The sequence below is a fragment of the Cryptosporidium ubiquitum genome (genome assembly GCF_001865345.1).
Source record: "Cryptosporidium ubiquitum isolate 39726 chromosome Unknown contig_7, whole genome shotgun sequence".
NCBI lineage: Eukaryota > Apicomplexa > Conoidasida > Eucoccidiorida > Cryptosporidiidae > Cryptosporidium > Cryptosporidium ubiquitum.
Window position 1 is genome coordinate 234492 of NW_021639830.1, and position 13959 is coordinate 248450.

The window sequence follows — 13959 nt, forward strand, 5'->3', positions numbered from 1 at the left end:
AAGGATTTGCACATCAAAATTTATGTTTTTGGGAGTTTTCACACTCCTTTGCTCAGGATTTTCATTCTCATCATTGTTTGCTGTTCCTGGTGTATGTTCGAGAAGTTTTGAAGGACTGATTAAACAGTCAAATGGAAACATTAGTTTAATATTGGCAAGTGCTGTCCTTTTAATTGGGATTTATCTATTCTTTTCTGGGGTTGGATTAATTAATTTGTCTGGATGTTTAATAAGGTTGGGGATGCCATCCGACTATCCAAATGCTGTGGCAAGAGCATTTATGTATTCACAGTTCAGAACTGATTCAAATTGTTTAAAAACAGAGCTTAGAGATGCAAATGTATTTTTTGGTATAAACTCAGGTTTTGGCAGCAAAAATGTGAATAAGAATACTGACTTAAATTACGTTATTGACTCCCACTATAATACACATATTTTAACTTTAGATGGCGAACATAAAAAAAGATTCAAGATGGCAATGCGGACAACTAAAGCAAGAACAGTATTAGCAATAGTAAGTATAATGGTGATAATATGTGCTTCTTATGCCTCGTTTGTTATTTTTGAAGGGTCTCAAATATTTCTGGAATCAAATAGTATAATTTTGAGTGAAAAAGTTTCAGGTTTATTGGGATCTAAATCAGAATTTGGAAATATATTATTACTTTTATTAATTACAGCGATTTCAACCGTAATTCTTAATTTTTTTACAGGTGGGGCGTTTGTTTTGTGTATATTTTCTTGGTTAAATTTTTTTGGTTTATTATTTTTTTGCATTATTTCTATCTATCTTATCAATTCTCCCTATAAAAGTACTTTATCTTTCAGTGAATTTGAGAGTAAAAACATTCAATTTGACTGGGATGTACATATTTGGGGATTTTTTGGCGGAATTCTGGAGATAGGAACTTTTGTGATTTCTGCTATGGCTTTTCATATAATTTTGCCAGGCGCATTCAAAACTTTTTCTGATTATGAAGTAAAATCTTCCAGGATATGGGGAATTACAATATCTTTGATTTTGTTTATTTTTTTATGCGAGACATCGGTGATTTTGAGCATAGTTCCTTCATTTCCAATTTTACCTTATGGATTTGAGCCAAGTAGTGAAGGAATTGGCATGGCTTGGAGGATTTTGGAATCAAAAATGAACTCGAACAAATTTTTTGTATCTAATTTCTCGAAACGTATTTTTCTATTGGGTAACTTCTTCACTTGGACTCTTTTCGTCTCAATAGTTGTAAAATGCATAGATAATATTATTAGAAGTATTTCAAACCAGGTTGAATGCGACTTTGACTCGTTTTCTCCCAACAAAAACTCTTTAATCAGAAGGTATTTTTTAAGATCTGCAAAACAACAAATTTGTGGCGAGGAAGCACATTCCAAAGGAAATAAACGTGAATATTTATCCAATGATCAATTGGAGGCAAACAAAACATTTTTTCAATGCTTTGTTAAAGATCTAAAAACGTTCACAAGTAGAAATAACTTATTGGACTTGGCGAGATATATTTTGAATTCTACTTCAGCAATTGGAATAATATTTATTTTGTATTACAAATTATTATCTGAACCACAACTAATTCCTATTTTCAGATCAGTATCTGCCTCAATATTTTCTATTGTAGTTTTGATTTTACCTTGTGCAATATTTTGGTTTGTATTCTATTCTGAAATGGTTCCTCGATCAACCTCTAATTTTCAAGTTATGAATTTAATATTTTTTGGCAGAATTTCTTCAAGATATGATAGAAATTGTGAGAAACACAGGGACAGGCTTGCTCTAAATAATGAGAACTGCGATATCTCATGCAACCCTCTTACTTTCGGATTTTTCTCAATTACTCTTCCTGTTACACTAGGCTGTACAATTTTGGTGTACGAAATATCAAAGATTTTTTCAATGTTCTTAAGTTTAAGATTTAATACTTTACTTTAGATAGAAAATTGTTTAGATTAAAAGTATGATCTAATTGAAATTACCAAGAAATTCGTGAAATATATTTCTATAATAAATGCATTAGATGTTAACATATTTAATACAATTCTACCTAGTTGAGCAAACAGCACTTATGATTTTTTTTTCCAAGTCGGTGAGTAGTTCATGTAATAGTTAATTGTATGCTGTTTATTTTCCATTGGCCTTAAAGAACTTCGGAAATTGGTCGCAATCCACGTTATTTTTGGAATGGAAAGAAATACAATTTAAAAAGGGTGTTAGGCGCCAACAAGCATGCACCCTTTGTAATAATTAATACTAATAGAGGGAAAAAACTTAAAATATTTAGAGATAATAACTTCTAGGATCGTGGATACTGAAGTATTTATTACACAGATATGTATGGTAGCAGAAATAAATGTACAAAAAAGGAAGTAAAGCTTTCAATCACTCCTGAAACAAATCTAGGGGGCAAAAAAACCTCGGAGGAAATTCAAACCGAAAACATAGGTGAACTTCAGACAGATTGGAGTACAAAATGCTGCTGTACTTCAAGATTAAAATTTATAGATACAGATTTTCAGGAAGATGTTGCTAATGAGGATGAGGGGAGTTCAGGGACACAGATAATCGATGAGATTTCAAATGCTATTTCAAGTTACAGAAGAGATAGTGTTTTGAATACTATTTCCGAATTTGAAAAAAAGTTGTTGACGATTGGGATGGCTGAGGAGTTTAACCCAGAAGATAGTGATTCTGAAAGAAGTGAGGAGGGAGAATTATACGTGAGAAGACACTCTGAATTAACTTCTAAACCTTTAATCTTGAACGCTGTAGAGAATAGAAGAGCTACTGCTCCTGATAATATACAAAAAAGAATTATTGACCAACTGAATATACAAATCAATGAGGACAATACAGAAGAATTAAGGTTGAACCCTAAACCTATTTCGGAATAAATATTTAAGATTTGCATTTTTTTTAATTGTTAATTTTAAACCAAAAAATCGTTATAAATGAAATTTTAGTTTGAATATTTTGAATAAATAGGATAAATTTCGAAGTAGAAAGTTTATTTAGCTATAATCGAATTGAAAACAATCAAATAAATAATGTATAACATTTATATTAGGAAGCAAAGCCTACAATGTGTCTGTTACAGGCAATTCACTCAGGAACTTTTAAATAGATAGAAATGATTCGAGTAGCATATTTACGAGTCTTTGAAGTATTCATTAAATATTAGTTTACTTTAGTCAACATTTAGTATTTTAACAAATTTCTTTTTAAGATTAAATTTTTAAAGTTTTGTATTTAAGCCACATAAGCCATCGTGAACAGAATATCGTTTTAAGACGGTAGAAACTATAAAATAACTATCTGAGTGTAATTGGCTAGTTAATATATTAGATTAAAATGCAGGTTTCAAGAAATAATATTTAAAAGTTAGACTTTATTAATTAAATAGTAAGAAATATATTACATTATCCATGTAATTTTAATTGCTATATTTTTGTTATATATTGGCATGTAGGCGCCTGTTTTCTTTGCATTTAATGAGTCAGGGCAGAGCGAAACCAAAAAATTAATGAATGTTCGAAAGTTGTTATTTATACTAATTCTTACTTGTATGGAATATTTTAATGTTTTTTGCTTAGATGAATATTCAGAGTTAATTAAAGAACCAGTTTTGAACCCTTTATCTGAGAATAATAAAAGTTTGAAAGAAGGATTGAAAAGCAGAAAAATATACCCATTGGTAAGCCTGGAAATAAAAACTCAACGGCTTAAATTGGAGGGCGAAATTATTCCGTCTAAGATAGTTTCTCGCCGCATACTTGTTGCAAAGGGAGTGGTTGAATCTAGAATATTAGCCAATGACGTTTTGTATTTCAATACAAATTTAAAAGCAAATCAAAAAGTGAAAGTTAAACAATTAGTTGGAGTAGTGACTTATGAAAAGGCAAATAAAGAAGAGGAGCTTTATTCCTCTTGTGATGGAATTACAAAGGAAATTTTACCACAGGGTTTTTATGGATTCGAGGCCATTTTTTTTGTAATTTATTGTGATTTAAAAAAGTCGATTATGAGTACATATTTTGGGTATTCTATTGTTCCTTCAACTGAAAAGGATGCAATTTTTGGCAGGTTTGAAAATATTCCAGTAAAAAAAGAAATTAATGCTACGAGAAACAGGTTTAATAATTGCAATGCTAAGTTTGCGTCAAATGAAAAATATAAAAAATCAGCATTCAAACAAAATATCTCTTGTAAAAGTAATGAAAATTTGCAATATCAAGATAAACAATCCGAACATTATATTGACCAATCTCAATTAAGTTCCATATGCGTTAATTCAAAGGATTCTGTGCCATCAAATAATCAAGAGAATCCCAACACCGCTATAAAAAGAGTTGAATTTCTCTACAAAAAGTGCATACCAAACAAAAACAAGATTGTAGATAGTTCATTAACGATGAAGTTAAAATCATATAGGAAAAGTTTAGAGGCTCTAAAACAATCAGTCGCAAATATCACAGATTTTTCTCGTGCAGAAAATGTAAGGATGGAAGATAAACAATTAGATTTTGATGAACAAAAGACTATAGTTTCAAAAATGGTTACTTTATCTTTTAAATACTGGATTTGGATATTGCTAACACTTACAATACTAATCCTAATGCTCTTAGTTTTGTCTAGGATATTTAGATATTCTTCTATGCAGAGCATTTAATTCACTACCAAATTCATCTTTCTCAAATTAAATTTTTGTTACTCCTTTAGCGTATTTCCCTACTAGTTTTTTATGGTAAATAGATATTAACTTAGTATTTTGCAATAATGGATAATTTGAGTAATTATAGATTCATTGTATCACATATTAATGGATAGGTCAGGCGGGAATACTTTATCAGTACTTGTTTATTTCAAATGAACCGTCTTTATAAGATTATTCGATTTAAAAAAAAATAAATAAGTAAATGGTTTCGAAAAATAGTCTAACAAAAGGGAAGGGTCTTGAATCTACATCAAAGGATGAAGGCATATTATTCCATGAAAAAAGAAGTTTATTTAAAATAAGAGATAATGGTTCTGCAGTTCCTAGATTGGAGTTATTTTATGGAAATTTGAATATACCCCTAAGGTATATCTCGCTATTGCTCCTGGCCCTGAAAGCAGTCTGTGTAGTATTATGTACAAGACTTAGTTTTAGATTTCCTGCAAAAGATGGGCATAATTATATTCCTTCTGTAGCAGTTGTTTGTTCCGAGTTCATCAAGTTAACGGTTTCATTAATCATGATTTTTTTTACAACGGGGAAAAAAGATATTAAAGCGTTTCCAAAAGCATTGTATTTGGAATTCACATCAGATAAATTTGGTAACTTAGTAGTTTTGATACCTGGAGTTCTATTCCTTTTTCAAAATAACCTGCTTTACATTTCTTTAAAAAGGCTTCCTGCAGCTCTTTATCAGGTAATGTATCAACTGAAAATTCTTACAACTACGTATTTTAGCGTTTTAATTTTGAAGCGTAAGCTTAGTTTAACTCGCTGGTTTGCATGTTTTCTACTCATTTTTGGAGTCGTAATGATCCCAAAGAAGTCAAAACATTCTTCTGTGGAGCCTAATTCGGGATTATCCGAATTCATTATTGGTCTTTTTGCTGCATTTACTTCTTCTTTCACATCTGGGCTTGGTGCTGTTGTCTTAGAAAAGGTACTTAAAGATACCGATGAGCGTATTCGCGTAGGAAATGGTGGATTTCAGACTACTGTTTGGGGAAGAAATGTAATTCTTGCATTGGTCGGTATAATTGGAGGAGTTCCACTAGCTTATTTTAGCTCTAAAGAGCTAATAAGAGAACACGGGATATTTCAGGGATTCTCTCCGTTTGTATTGTTGGTTATATGCCTAAACGCAGGGACAGGTTTTGTGGTGGTTGCTGTCTTAAAATATGCAGATGGAATCTTAAAGTGCTTTTGTAATGCACTTTCAATTGTACTAATTACACTTATATCATGGCTATTTTTGGGAGACACAAAGATGACTCCTAGATTTGCGTTTGCAGCAACTGTTGTTGTTTGCGCAGTGACAATTTATTCTCTTGATAAAGCAATTCCCCAAAAGTTCTTCAATGTTTCAGAATTGTTCCGTTCCAAAGATTTATCCGGGAATCCAAACACTTTAGGCTCAATTGAGAAAGGTGAAAAATCTGAAAACGTAGCAAAAGATTTGGAAGATTCGCCTCTGATTAATGCCAATTCAAAAATATAATGTTAATAATCATTCCTTTTTGTATGTTCTTTACTTACAGACTATTCATAAGTTATCAATCATAATTTGCTTTCAACGAGGCTACAATGCTTGCAAAACTACTAATTAATGTGTTCGTAAATATTATCACTAATACACGAATTATTTGTAGTGGTTACCAGTGCTAATAAATAGTGTTTAACTAGAAATTAAGCTATTTGGAAAAAACTGCTGATTAAAAATACTAGATTGCAGTGACCAAATATGCTATTCTATAGGAAAATTTTGTGTAGTATACTAATCGATGATTTATCAGAGGTTGTTTCAATTGTAAACCATAATTAAATATAATGATCAATTTTTTAAGTAATCCTTCATGCAATTTGTGGAATTAATTAAACTTTGTTTTTATAGCGGGTAGTTATTGTTAGATATTCGAGTTGATTATTTTTATGAATAACAGTTGGCGCAATAATACGGCTTTAAATGTGGGTAGTCAAGCGTTTAAAGGTAACTAGATATTACGTACACAAAAGAACATAATTGATGTAAAGGAACGAATCGGATCGTCTTGATGCTTTGAAATGAAGGTTGAACAACATATAATGCCGGATGAGGCAATTCATTTGATTGAAAACAAGGTATTAAGAGAAATGAAAATGTTTGAAATATACTATGCTAATGACCTATATTATTTGGCGTTATTTAAAGGGAAATATCATCTACAAATGAGATATCTTACTTTAGTTTTAATGGCAATTCAGTGCATTTGCGTTGTATTATGCATGAAGTTGAGTGTCACTTATCCAGCAAGTGATGGAAAGCAATACTTGACTCCGGTCGCTGTAGTTATGGGCGAAATCTTGAAATTATTTACTTCTCTTTTCATGATTTTTCAGATTTCAGGTGGGAATTCGATTAAGGAATTTATCTGCGCTTTAAAGTGTGAGTTTTTGTATGATATAAAAGGAAATCTTCTAATAATTATTCCTGGTATTTTATTCTTATTCCAAAACAACCTTACATATATTGCGCTTGAACATCTTCCTGCTTCGGTTTACCAAGTTACAGCACAATTGAAAGTGCTAACTACCGCAATATTTAGTGTTGTATTATTGAAAAGAAGACTTGGTTCTACTAGATGGTTTGCTTGTTTTTTGCTTTTTGTTGGAGTATTATTAGTTCAAAAGTCGTCTAATGTTAGAAATAAGGGAAATATTGACTCTTTCAGGTTCATGATTGGTTTTTTGGCATCTGTCACGTGCTCTATCACATCTGGTCTTGGATCTGTTATTATTGAAAAAGTAGTCAAGGGCTCAGAAAATATTAAGAGCTCTTCATCTGCTACTGATATTGAAAACACTGCAAAACTTGACAATTTAATAGAAAAAGTACCTAATTCTGAGTTTAAATACAAATCTACAGTTTGGGGCAGAAATGTAATCTTATCCCTTATTGGAATATTTGGAGGGTCTCCAATTGCTTGGATATCGTGTAAAGAAAAAATCCTTAGAGATGGAATTTTTCAGGGATTCTCTTGGTTAACTATTTTGGTTATTTTTCTGAATGCCTATGGAGGTTTTATAGTTATTGGTGTTTTAAAGTATTCGGACAGTATTATGAAATGTTTTTTCAATGCATTAACTATTGTTCTCATTACAATATTATCTTGGGCATTTTTGGGGGATAGCACACCTTCAATTAAATTCTTCATTGCATCCGCAATTGTAATAGTAGCTGTTAATATTTATACATTAAATAAAGTTCTCCCAGATTCATCTTGCACAGAGTTGTTGAGAATATTCGGATTTAAGAAGAGAAACGCTGATTTTTGTTAGGGCCGTTAAATTTGTCAAGTTTTTGAATTAATGCTCATAGTCGAACAAGATTATTTCTGCAATATTAGAATCAAAAAAATAAAACATTAAAATCTCTTCAATCCAGACCTAGATTTCAATGCTTCAAGACTTTTATTAATTTTGTATACTACGAATATTTTTTTTAGCGTTAGTTTAACGAGACAAAAAAAAATGAATTAATTACAAATTTAGAAATCTATCCTAGATGCTCAAATCTCAACATTTTCGTTGAGAGGGGGATGCGGTTCTAGTAGTTTTGGAAGGATTAGAAACTTCGACTTGCTTATAGCCTCCGAATTTAAAAATTACGTTTTTTAATACTAAAGTGACTACGAGATTTAGTATAAAGAAGAAAAAACACCAAAAAGTTAGTTCAGTTCTCCAAGATTTGGGGAAAATGTTGTTGTTATATTGCCCATAAAATGGAGAAGAAAGATTTATCCAGCTATTTGGAAGCGACCTTGAAGTTTGATCGTCACAGTTTATTCTCAAAATGCAACCAATTTGAGATGGCTCCATCCAGATGCAAGAGAAAATAAATAAATTCATAGTAATATTCCATAAAACCAGTAGAATATTAGTTTTCATCGGGACAAGAGAAGCTGAACGAAGCCAAATCAGCCAAACTTGATTAACTAATTGAAGGGCAATATAACACCAAGATGAAGCAGCTTCTATATTATCTTGTCTAATATGCCAAAGGTGAACTGGAATAGTTAGATTGTACTTAAAACAATGCTCAATTCCATACTTTGGGAGAACAAAATGAACTAGCCTGTTAGACACAACGATAAACCCAAATAAAGAAATTATTAAAGATGAAAAACTTGTGGTGTAGAAAACATGATTTCCAATATAGCTGGTTATATTATATATCTGTTTATTATTGGGTACGAACGAGCTTTCATTCTCAATCAATGGAATATATTTATCTGAATTTGTATTTATACAATTAACATTAAGACTTTTAGTTTCTAAGTTAATGCAAGTTGAATTAGAAGTATCGGGCAAAGAATTATCAGTGAATATGTCAGAAGAAAGATAATTCCCAGTTGTATTTAAATTATCAATTTGATATTCTTTTGGCCTGGAGAAGGAAATTAACAATAGTGGAATTAAAGTACAAAAAATATCGATGAACAGCCATGCCATAGCAGGGATCATTGCTTGAGATTGCCATAAAAGAAATGTCTTACATGTAACAAAGAATATTCCAAGCAATATTATATGCTGATACATAGACACTAATGTAAAAATAACTCCTCGAGACTCTATTATTAGTCTACAAACTGAATGTAGTCCATCTGGAAATATTTTTGAAATAAAAGGAGCAATAAGGCCATTCAATTTGATTGAATCAGTTAGTAAAAGACCTGAATTTGCTTTCTGTAGTGCAATTACATCATTTGGACCATCACCAACCATAAGTACAGTCATCCCCAAACTTTCAAGTAGTTCAATTGCTTTAGACTTCAGTTCTGGAGTGAATCTAGCAAAAATGAGTGTATTATTAATTATTTTTGAGAAAATATTCAAGTTATTAAATTCGTCTGATGTTTTAGGTTTGCAATTGTCAATAGTTTGCAAATTTAAGATTTCAATAAACAATTTAAAAGCATTTGATGACAACGCAATTTGAAACTTATCCTGAATAATTTCTGTGGGTACAATATCAAATAAACTAATTTTCTTTTTTTTATTTAAAGAAAATTTGATTTCTCTTTTTGAATTTGCAATTTCCCAAACCAAATTTTGATCAGAGTCAACATAACAGGAAACATGATGATTGGAAATAATACCAAGTTCTTTTGCAACAACAATTGCAGAGTTAACATTGTCTCCTGTGATAATAGGACAGTGAAAATTACCGTTTCTTAGCAATTTAATAATAAATTCTGCTTCTGGCCTTATAGGAGAGTGTATTTGTGCTAGTCCAAGTGGAATAAAAGATGAGCTTAAGTGGCAATTGAAAGAGGTTTTATTTTTAGAACTAACTTGTTCATTTACCACCTTATAACAATATCCAAGAATGTAAGAACCTGCAACTTGGCTTTTTAGTATATCATTAGACCAGTCTCCGAAATTGGTTTCATCATTACAGCCCTCGGCGTTCTTTGTTAATTCCACAATCTTCTCCACAGCACCTTTCATAAGAACCATAGATTTTGAATGGATACAATATAGGTTTGGAAAAATTTCTGACTCAATGGAGTATTTTTTTACAGACACACTTTGGCACCTTAGCGTTTCATCAAATGGATAGCGTTTTGTTATCTCTATTGCATCACAAACTGCAGAAATGTATTCAAGTGAGTTTCTTGAGTAAGCATAATTTAGCTGGTGAAAATCAAAGTTTTTCTCATGTTCCAGTATGCAATTAGATTCAAGTTCTATAACCGAATCAAGAAAAGTTTTTATATTAAATTTGGGAATAATAAAAAGTCTTTCAGAGTTAGAAGTAAATACTTTATAACCACAAAAACCTGAATAATTATATAAACATTTCTCCAGGCTAGATCCAGAAGGGTAATTCGAGTTTCTCCCTACTAAATGGAATGGCACTGCCTTTTCAAAAACTAAATTATTACATGAAGCCATTGCTAACTGCATTAGGTACTCTCTAGTATTATTTCGGAATGGGTAGATATAAATATTATTAATCGAGAATGTGGGTAAAGTTAGGGTACCTGTCTTGTCAAAGCATATGGTATCTACAAGACGTAAATGATTTAATTTTTTAGGGTTTGTAGTAAAGATATGTTTTCTGTTAAGATACTCCATTGCATTGTTAAAGTACAAAGACATAGAGGAAGTAGACCAAAATGGTATGACGTATATTATAGTAGAAACTATAAAAAATATGGATCCAATCTCGAATGAAAGAATATATGAGTCGGCTAGAGCAATAAAGGCCCCATATAACAAACATAAAATCCAGAGTGGTTCTGGAAAAAAATTCCAATTTCTGCAAATATTTTTGCTTAGATTGTGGTTTCTACCTAACATTGAGATCGGTTTTGTAACAGAACCATTTCTAGATTTTGATGTTAACGAAAGAGAACACCCTTCTTCGAGTCCATATACAGGATGAGTATTGGAATTACTTAAAATAAATGCTCCACCTAATGTAGCTGATCCAGTTTTTGTTACCATAGCTAATGTTATACCAGTTGATAAAATTTCCAAAACTTGACTACCAGCAAAAAGATGCTTAGAATTGGACAGTCTTTCACAATCTGAAGAAAATTCAGAGGGAACTAATTTAATTTCGCCAGTCTTACATTGTGGAGTCGCCTCACCGGTAAGACATGATTCGTCTACTATAACATTTCCATTTAGTAGTAATAAGTCGGCTGGGATTCGCATGGCCTTATCTATGAAAATTACTGTGCCGGGAGATAATTCTCTTGAAAAAACAAAAGAGCTACAAGCTCCTGAATATGAATATGGTTTGTATGGTCCTGTAAGATATCTAAAAATATCCCAATCATGTCGAGTAAGTAATTTTTCTGTTTCAATATAGTTACGTCTGTATTTTAGAATCGACCAAAAAATAGTATAGAATGTAATAATAGACCAGCAAAAAGGCCAAACAATAAAAGAATAAAAAATCGCGTCAAGTAATGTCATAATACGAATAATGTTTATGAGTGAAGCAAACTCAGAAAATATTAGTTTTAGTAACGAAATAGGAGACGAGCCTAAACTATTACTTCCAACAAGCTCCAAAATTTTATCTTTCTCATGGTTTCCAAATGATTCAATAACTTGGCCACTTAATTTCAAAAATTCAGAATTTTCTCCAGTGAAATTTTCAGTAGCTTTTCTAGACAGAATCTCCCTGGACCAAACGAATTCATCTTTGTACCACCAATACTTTTCCCTATAGTGTTCAAAGTATCTATTTACTTTTGTTCCAAAAAAATCAATTGGTTCACTCCTTTCAGTAATGTGGCAGAGTTGAGTAATTGGAAATTTTTCCAGAATACAAGAATAGTATTTACCAAATAATTTGTACCAGAAGTTATTTGGGGAAAACCTGCAAGACCCTGGAAAGCAGATAGAGACGTACTTGCATTCAGAAAGATCCGAAGGTATTAGGAATGCTTGTTCAAAAGAACCATGTACGATTTTTAGTGATTTTAAAAAAACTATACAAAATATGATAGTTAACAAACTTCTAGCATAAATTTTTACTGATTCATGCCAATTAGATGGGGAATCAAATGTTTCTGTATAAGAATTGTAGAATGTAATAGATACTACAGAAATATGGAAAGTGAATGGATAGATAATTAAAAAAAATGTCTCGATTTGTTTGAGGGATTCTCCATAGAAAGATTTTTTTAAACCAAATATTTGAATTGACCCCATTTCCCCCTTATTTACGTGTTTTGCCTTGATTTTATTGGAGAGATACAAAATAAGGTGGCATAATAAAACGGCTGAAATGATAAAAAATCCACATGTCTGTAGATATACAAACCATTCAAACATGTTGCCCACTTTCTATCTTATCCAGCTGAGTTTCCATAATTAAAATATTATGTACGGCTTTTTGACTTATACCGAACTTTAAAAAGTTTATGTTTTATTAAATAATTAATTGACAGAGATTGAAATTTTGAAGTAAAAGAGTAATGGTGATAAAAATAATGTCTCAAATACAATTATAATCGGAAAATTGATTTTAACGATGACCGATTTAGATTAAAATATATAACATTAAGGGAGGAAACTGTTCATTTAACTCTTATAAGTAACCGTAAGAATTCAAAATTGAATTCTTAATTTCTTTTCCTATTTATTATAGTAATAATTACAAGTCCAACAATAATACTATTGGCGCCAAGTTGTTTTTTACCAAATAATTTAATGAAAATCTTTACAAGCATCAAGTTCAATGTTACTTTTCGTAAAAAATTTTCAATTATTTGTGTTTAAAAAGTTTTTGCAAGGAAACGTTTTTACTCTATAGTTTTGCTTGTAAAATTATTTATATCGTCACATGAGTACTTACGATCAATTTTAGAGTGCTTTATTAAGAATAAAACGATACAAAGTATTATATTTATTAACAAAATCGCAAGAAGTTCTGGAATTCTACCCAACTGATGATAGAAAGCTATTCTCGCGAGTATAATGAGGTTCTATCGCAACTAAGAGAGTTACAAGACTCAGAGGCGTTTTTAGAACCTGTTAATTGGAAGAAGTTAGGGCTTGATGACTATCCAGATATTGTGAAAAACCCAATGGATTTAAAAACCGTGGGAAAGAAAGTTAAGGCAAATTTCTATTCAAAGGCAGAGCAATTCTGGGCAGACATAGATTTAATTTGGCATAATTGCCAACTTTACAATCACGAATCCTCGGATGTTTACCAACAGAGTATTAGGATGCAGGAGGCGGCAAACAATCTGAAAGATATGCTATTTCCTTCAATAATTAAGAAAAATCAAAAGAGGAAATATGAGTCTGACTCTCACACTGAGTCAGAAGACGAAGATACAATGAATATCTTTAAAAAAACACTCTTGTGCCAGAGAATATCTAGACTTTCCCCAGAGCTTCTCGCTCTAGTAGTTAGGCATATCTATTCACAAGATCAACAGATAATTCATCATAGTGGTGAGCATAGATTTTTGATAGACATAGACCTCATGAGCGAAAAGCTATTCTCTACAACTTCAGCACTAACAAAAAGACTCCTAAGACTACAGCTGTCTTAATAAAGATACAAAACTCAAATGGCAAAATTAGCTTGCGACAATATTTAGAGCTCAAAGTTAATGTAAGTTTCAACCTTTTCTAGTGAGGGAAATATATTTATTCCGTTGTAAAGTGCAATATTCCTGAATTTCATGTAGTAATAGAAAACAATTGTTTAAGCCACAAATAGCAG

At 31.3% G+C, this 13959-nt stretch overlaps 7 protein-coding genes across 7 annotated transcripts; 6 read left to right on the plus strand and 1 right to left on the minus strand.

The window, feature by feature from the left end:
- Positions 1 to 22: 22 nt before the first annotated feature.
- cubi_00642 (uncharacterized protein) lies at positions 23 to 1942 on the plus strand (the record flags this gene model as incomplete). The annotated part of the gene is made up of 1 exon (XM_029017655.1): positions 23 to 1942. The coding sequence occupies one exon, from the start codon at positions 23 to 25 to the stop codon at positions 1940 to 1942; it is 1920 nt and encodes a 639-aa protein (XP_028873453.1).
- Positions 1943 to 2340: 398 nt separating this feature from the next.
- cubi_00643 (uncharacterized protein) lies at positions 2341 to 2901 on the plus strand (the record flags this gene model as incomplete). Its single annotated transcript, XM_029017656.1, has 1 exon — positions 2341 to 2901. The coding sequence occupies one exon, from the start codon at positions 2341 to 2343 to the stop codon at positions 2899 to 2901; it is 561 nt and encodes a 186-aa protein (XP_028873454.1).
- A 629-nt stretch (positions 2902 to 3530) lies between these two features.
- Positions 3531 to 4676, plus strand: cubi_00644 (uncharacterized protein; the record flags this gene model as incomplete). Its single annotated transcript, XM_029017657.1, has 1 exon — positions 3531 to 4676. One exon carries the CDS (start codon positions 3531 to 3533, stop codon positions 4674 to 4676), a length of 1146 nt encoding a protein of 381 aa, XP_028873455.1.
- Positions 4677 to 4923: 247 nt separating this feature from the next.
- Positions 4924 to 6219, plus strand: cubi_00645 (UDP N-acetylglucosamine transporter-like nucleotide sugar transporter; the record flags this gene model as incomplete). Its single annotated transcript, XM_029017658.1, has 1 exon — positions 4924 to 6219. The coding sequence occupies one exon, from the start codon at positions 4924 to 4926 to the stop codon at positions 6217 to 6219; it is 1296 nt and encodes a 431-aa protein (XP_028873456.1).
- Positions 6220 to 6782: 563 nt separating this feature from the next.
- Positions 6783 to 8036, plus strand: cubi_00646 (UDP N-acetylglucosamine transporter-like nucleotide sugar transporter; the record flags this gene model as incomplete). The annotated part of the gene is made up of 1 exon (XM_029017659.1): positions 6783 to 8036. One exon carries the CDS (start codon positions 6783 to 6785, stop codon positions 8034 to 8036), a length of 1254 nt encoding a protein of 417 aa, XP_028873457.1.
- Positions 8037 to 8273: 237 nt separating this feature from the next.
- Positions 8274 to 12431, minus strand: cubi_00647 (cation transporter; the record flags this gene model as incomplete). The annotated part of the gene is made up of 1 exon (XM_029017660.1): positions 8274 to 12431. The coding sequence occupies one exon, from the start codon at positions 12429 to 12431 to the stop codon at positions 8274 to 8276; it is 4158 nt and encodes a 1385-aa protein (XP_028873458.1).
- Positions 12432 to 13171: 740 nt separating this feature from the next.
- cubi_00648 (uncharacterized protein) lies at positions 13172 to 13786 on the plus strand (the record flags this gene model as incomplete). Its single annotated transcript, XM_029017661.1, has 1 exon — positions 13172 to 13786. One exon carries the CDS (start codon positions 13172 to 13174, stop codon positions 13784 to 13786), a length of 615 nt encoding a protein of 204 aa, XP_028873459.1.
- Between the last annotated feature and the right edge of the window lie 173 nt (positions 13787 to 13959).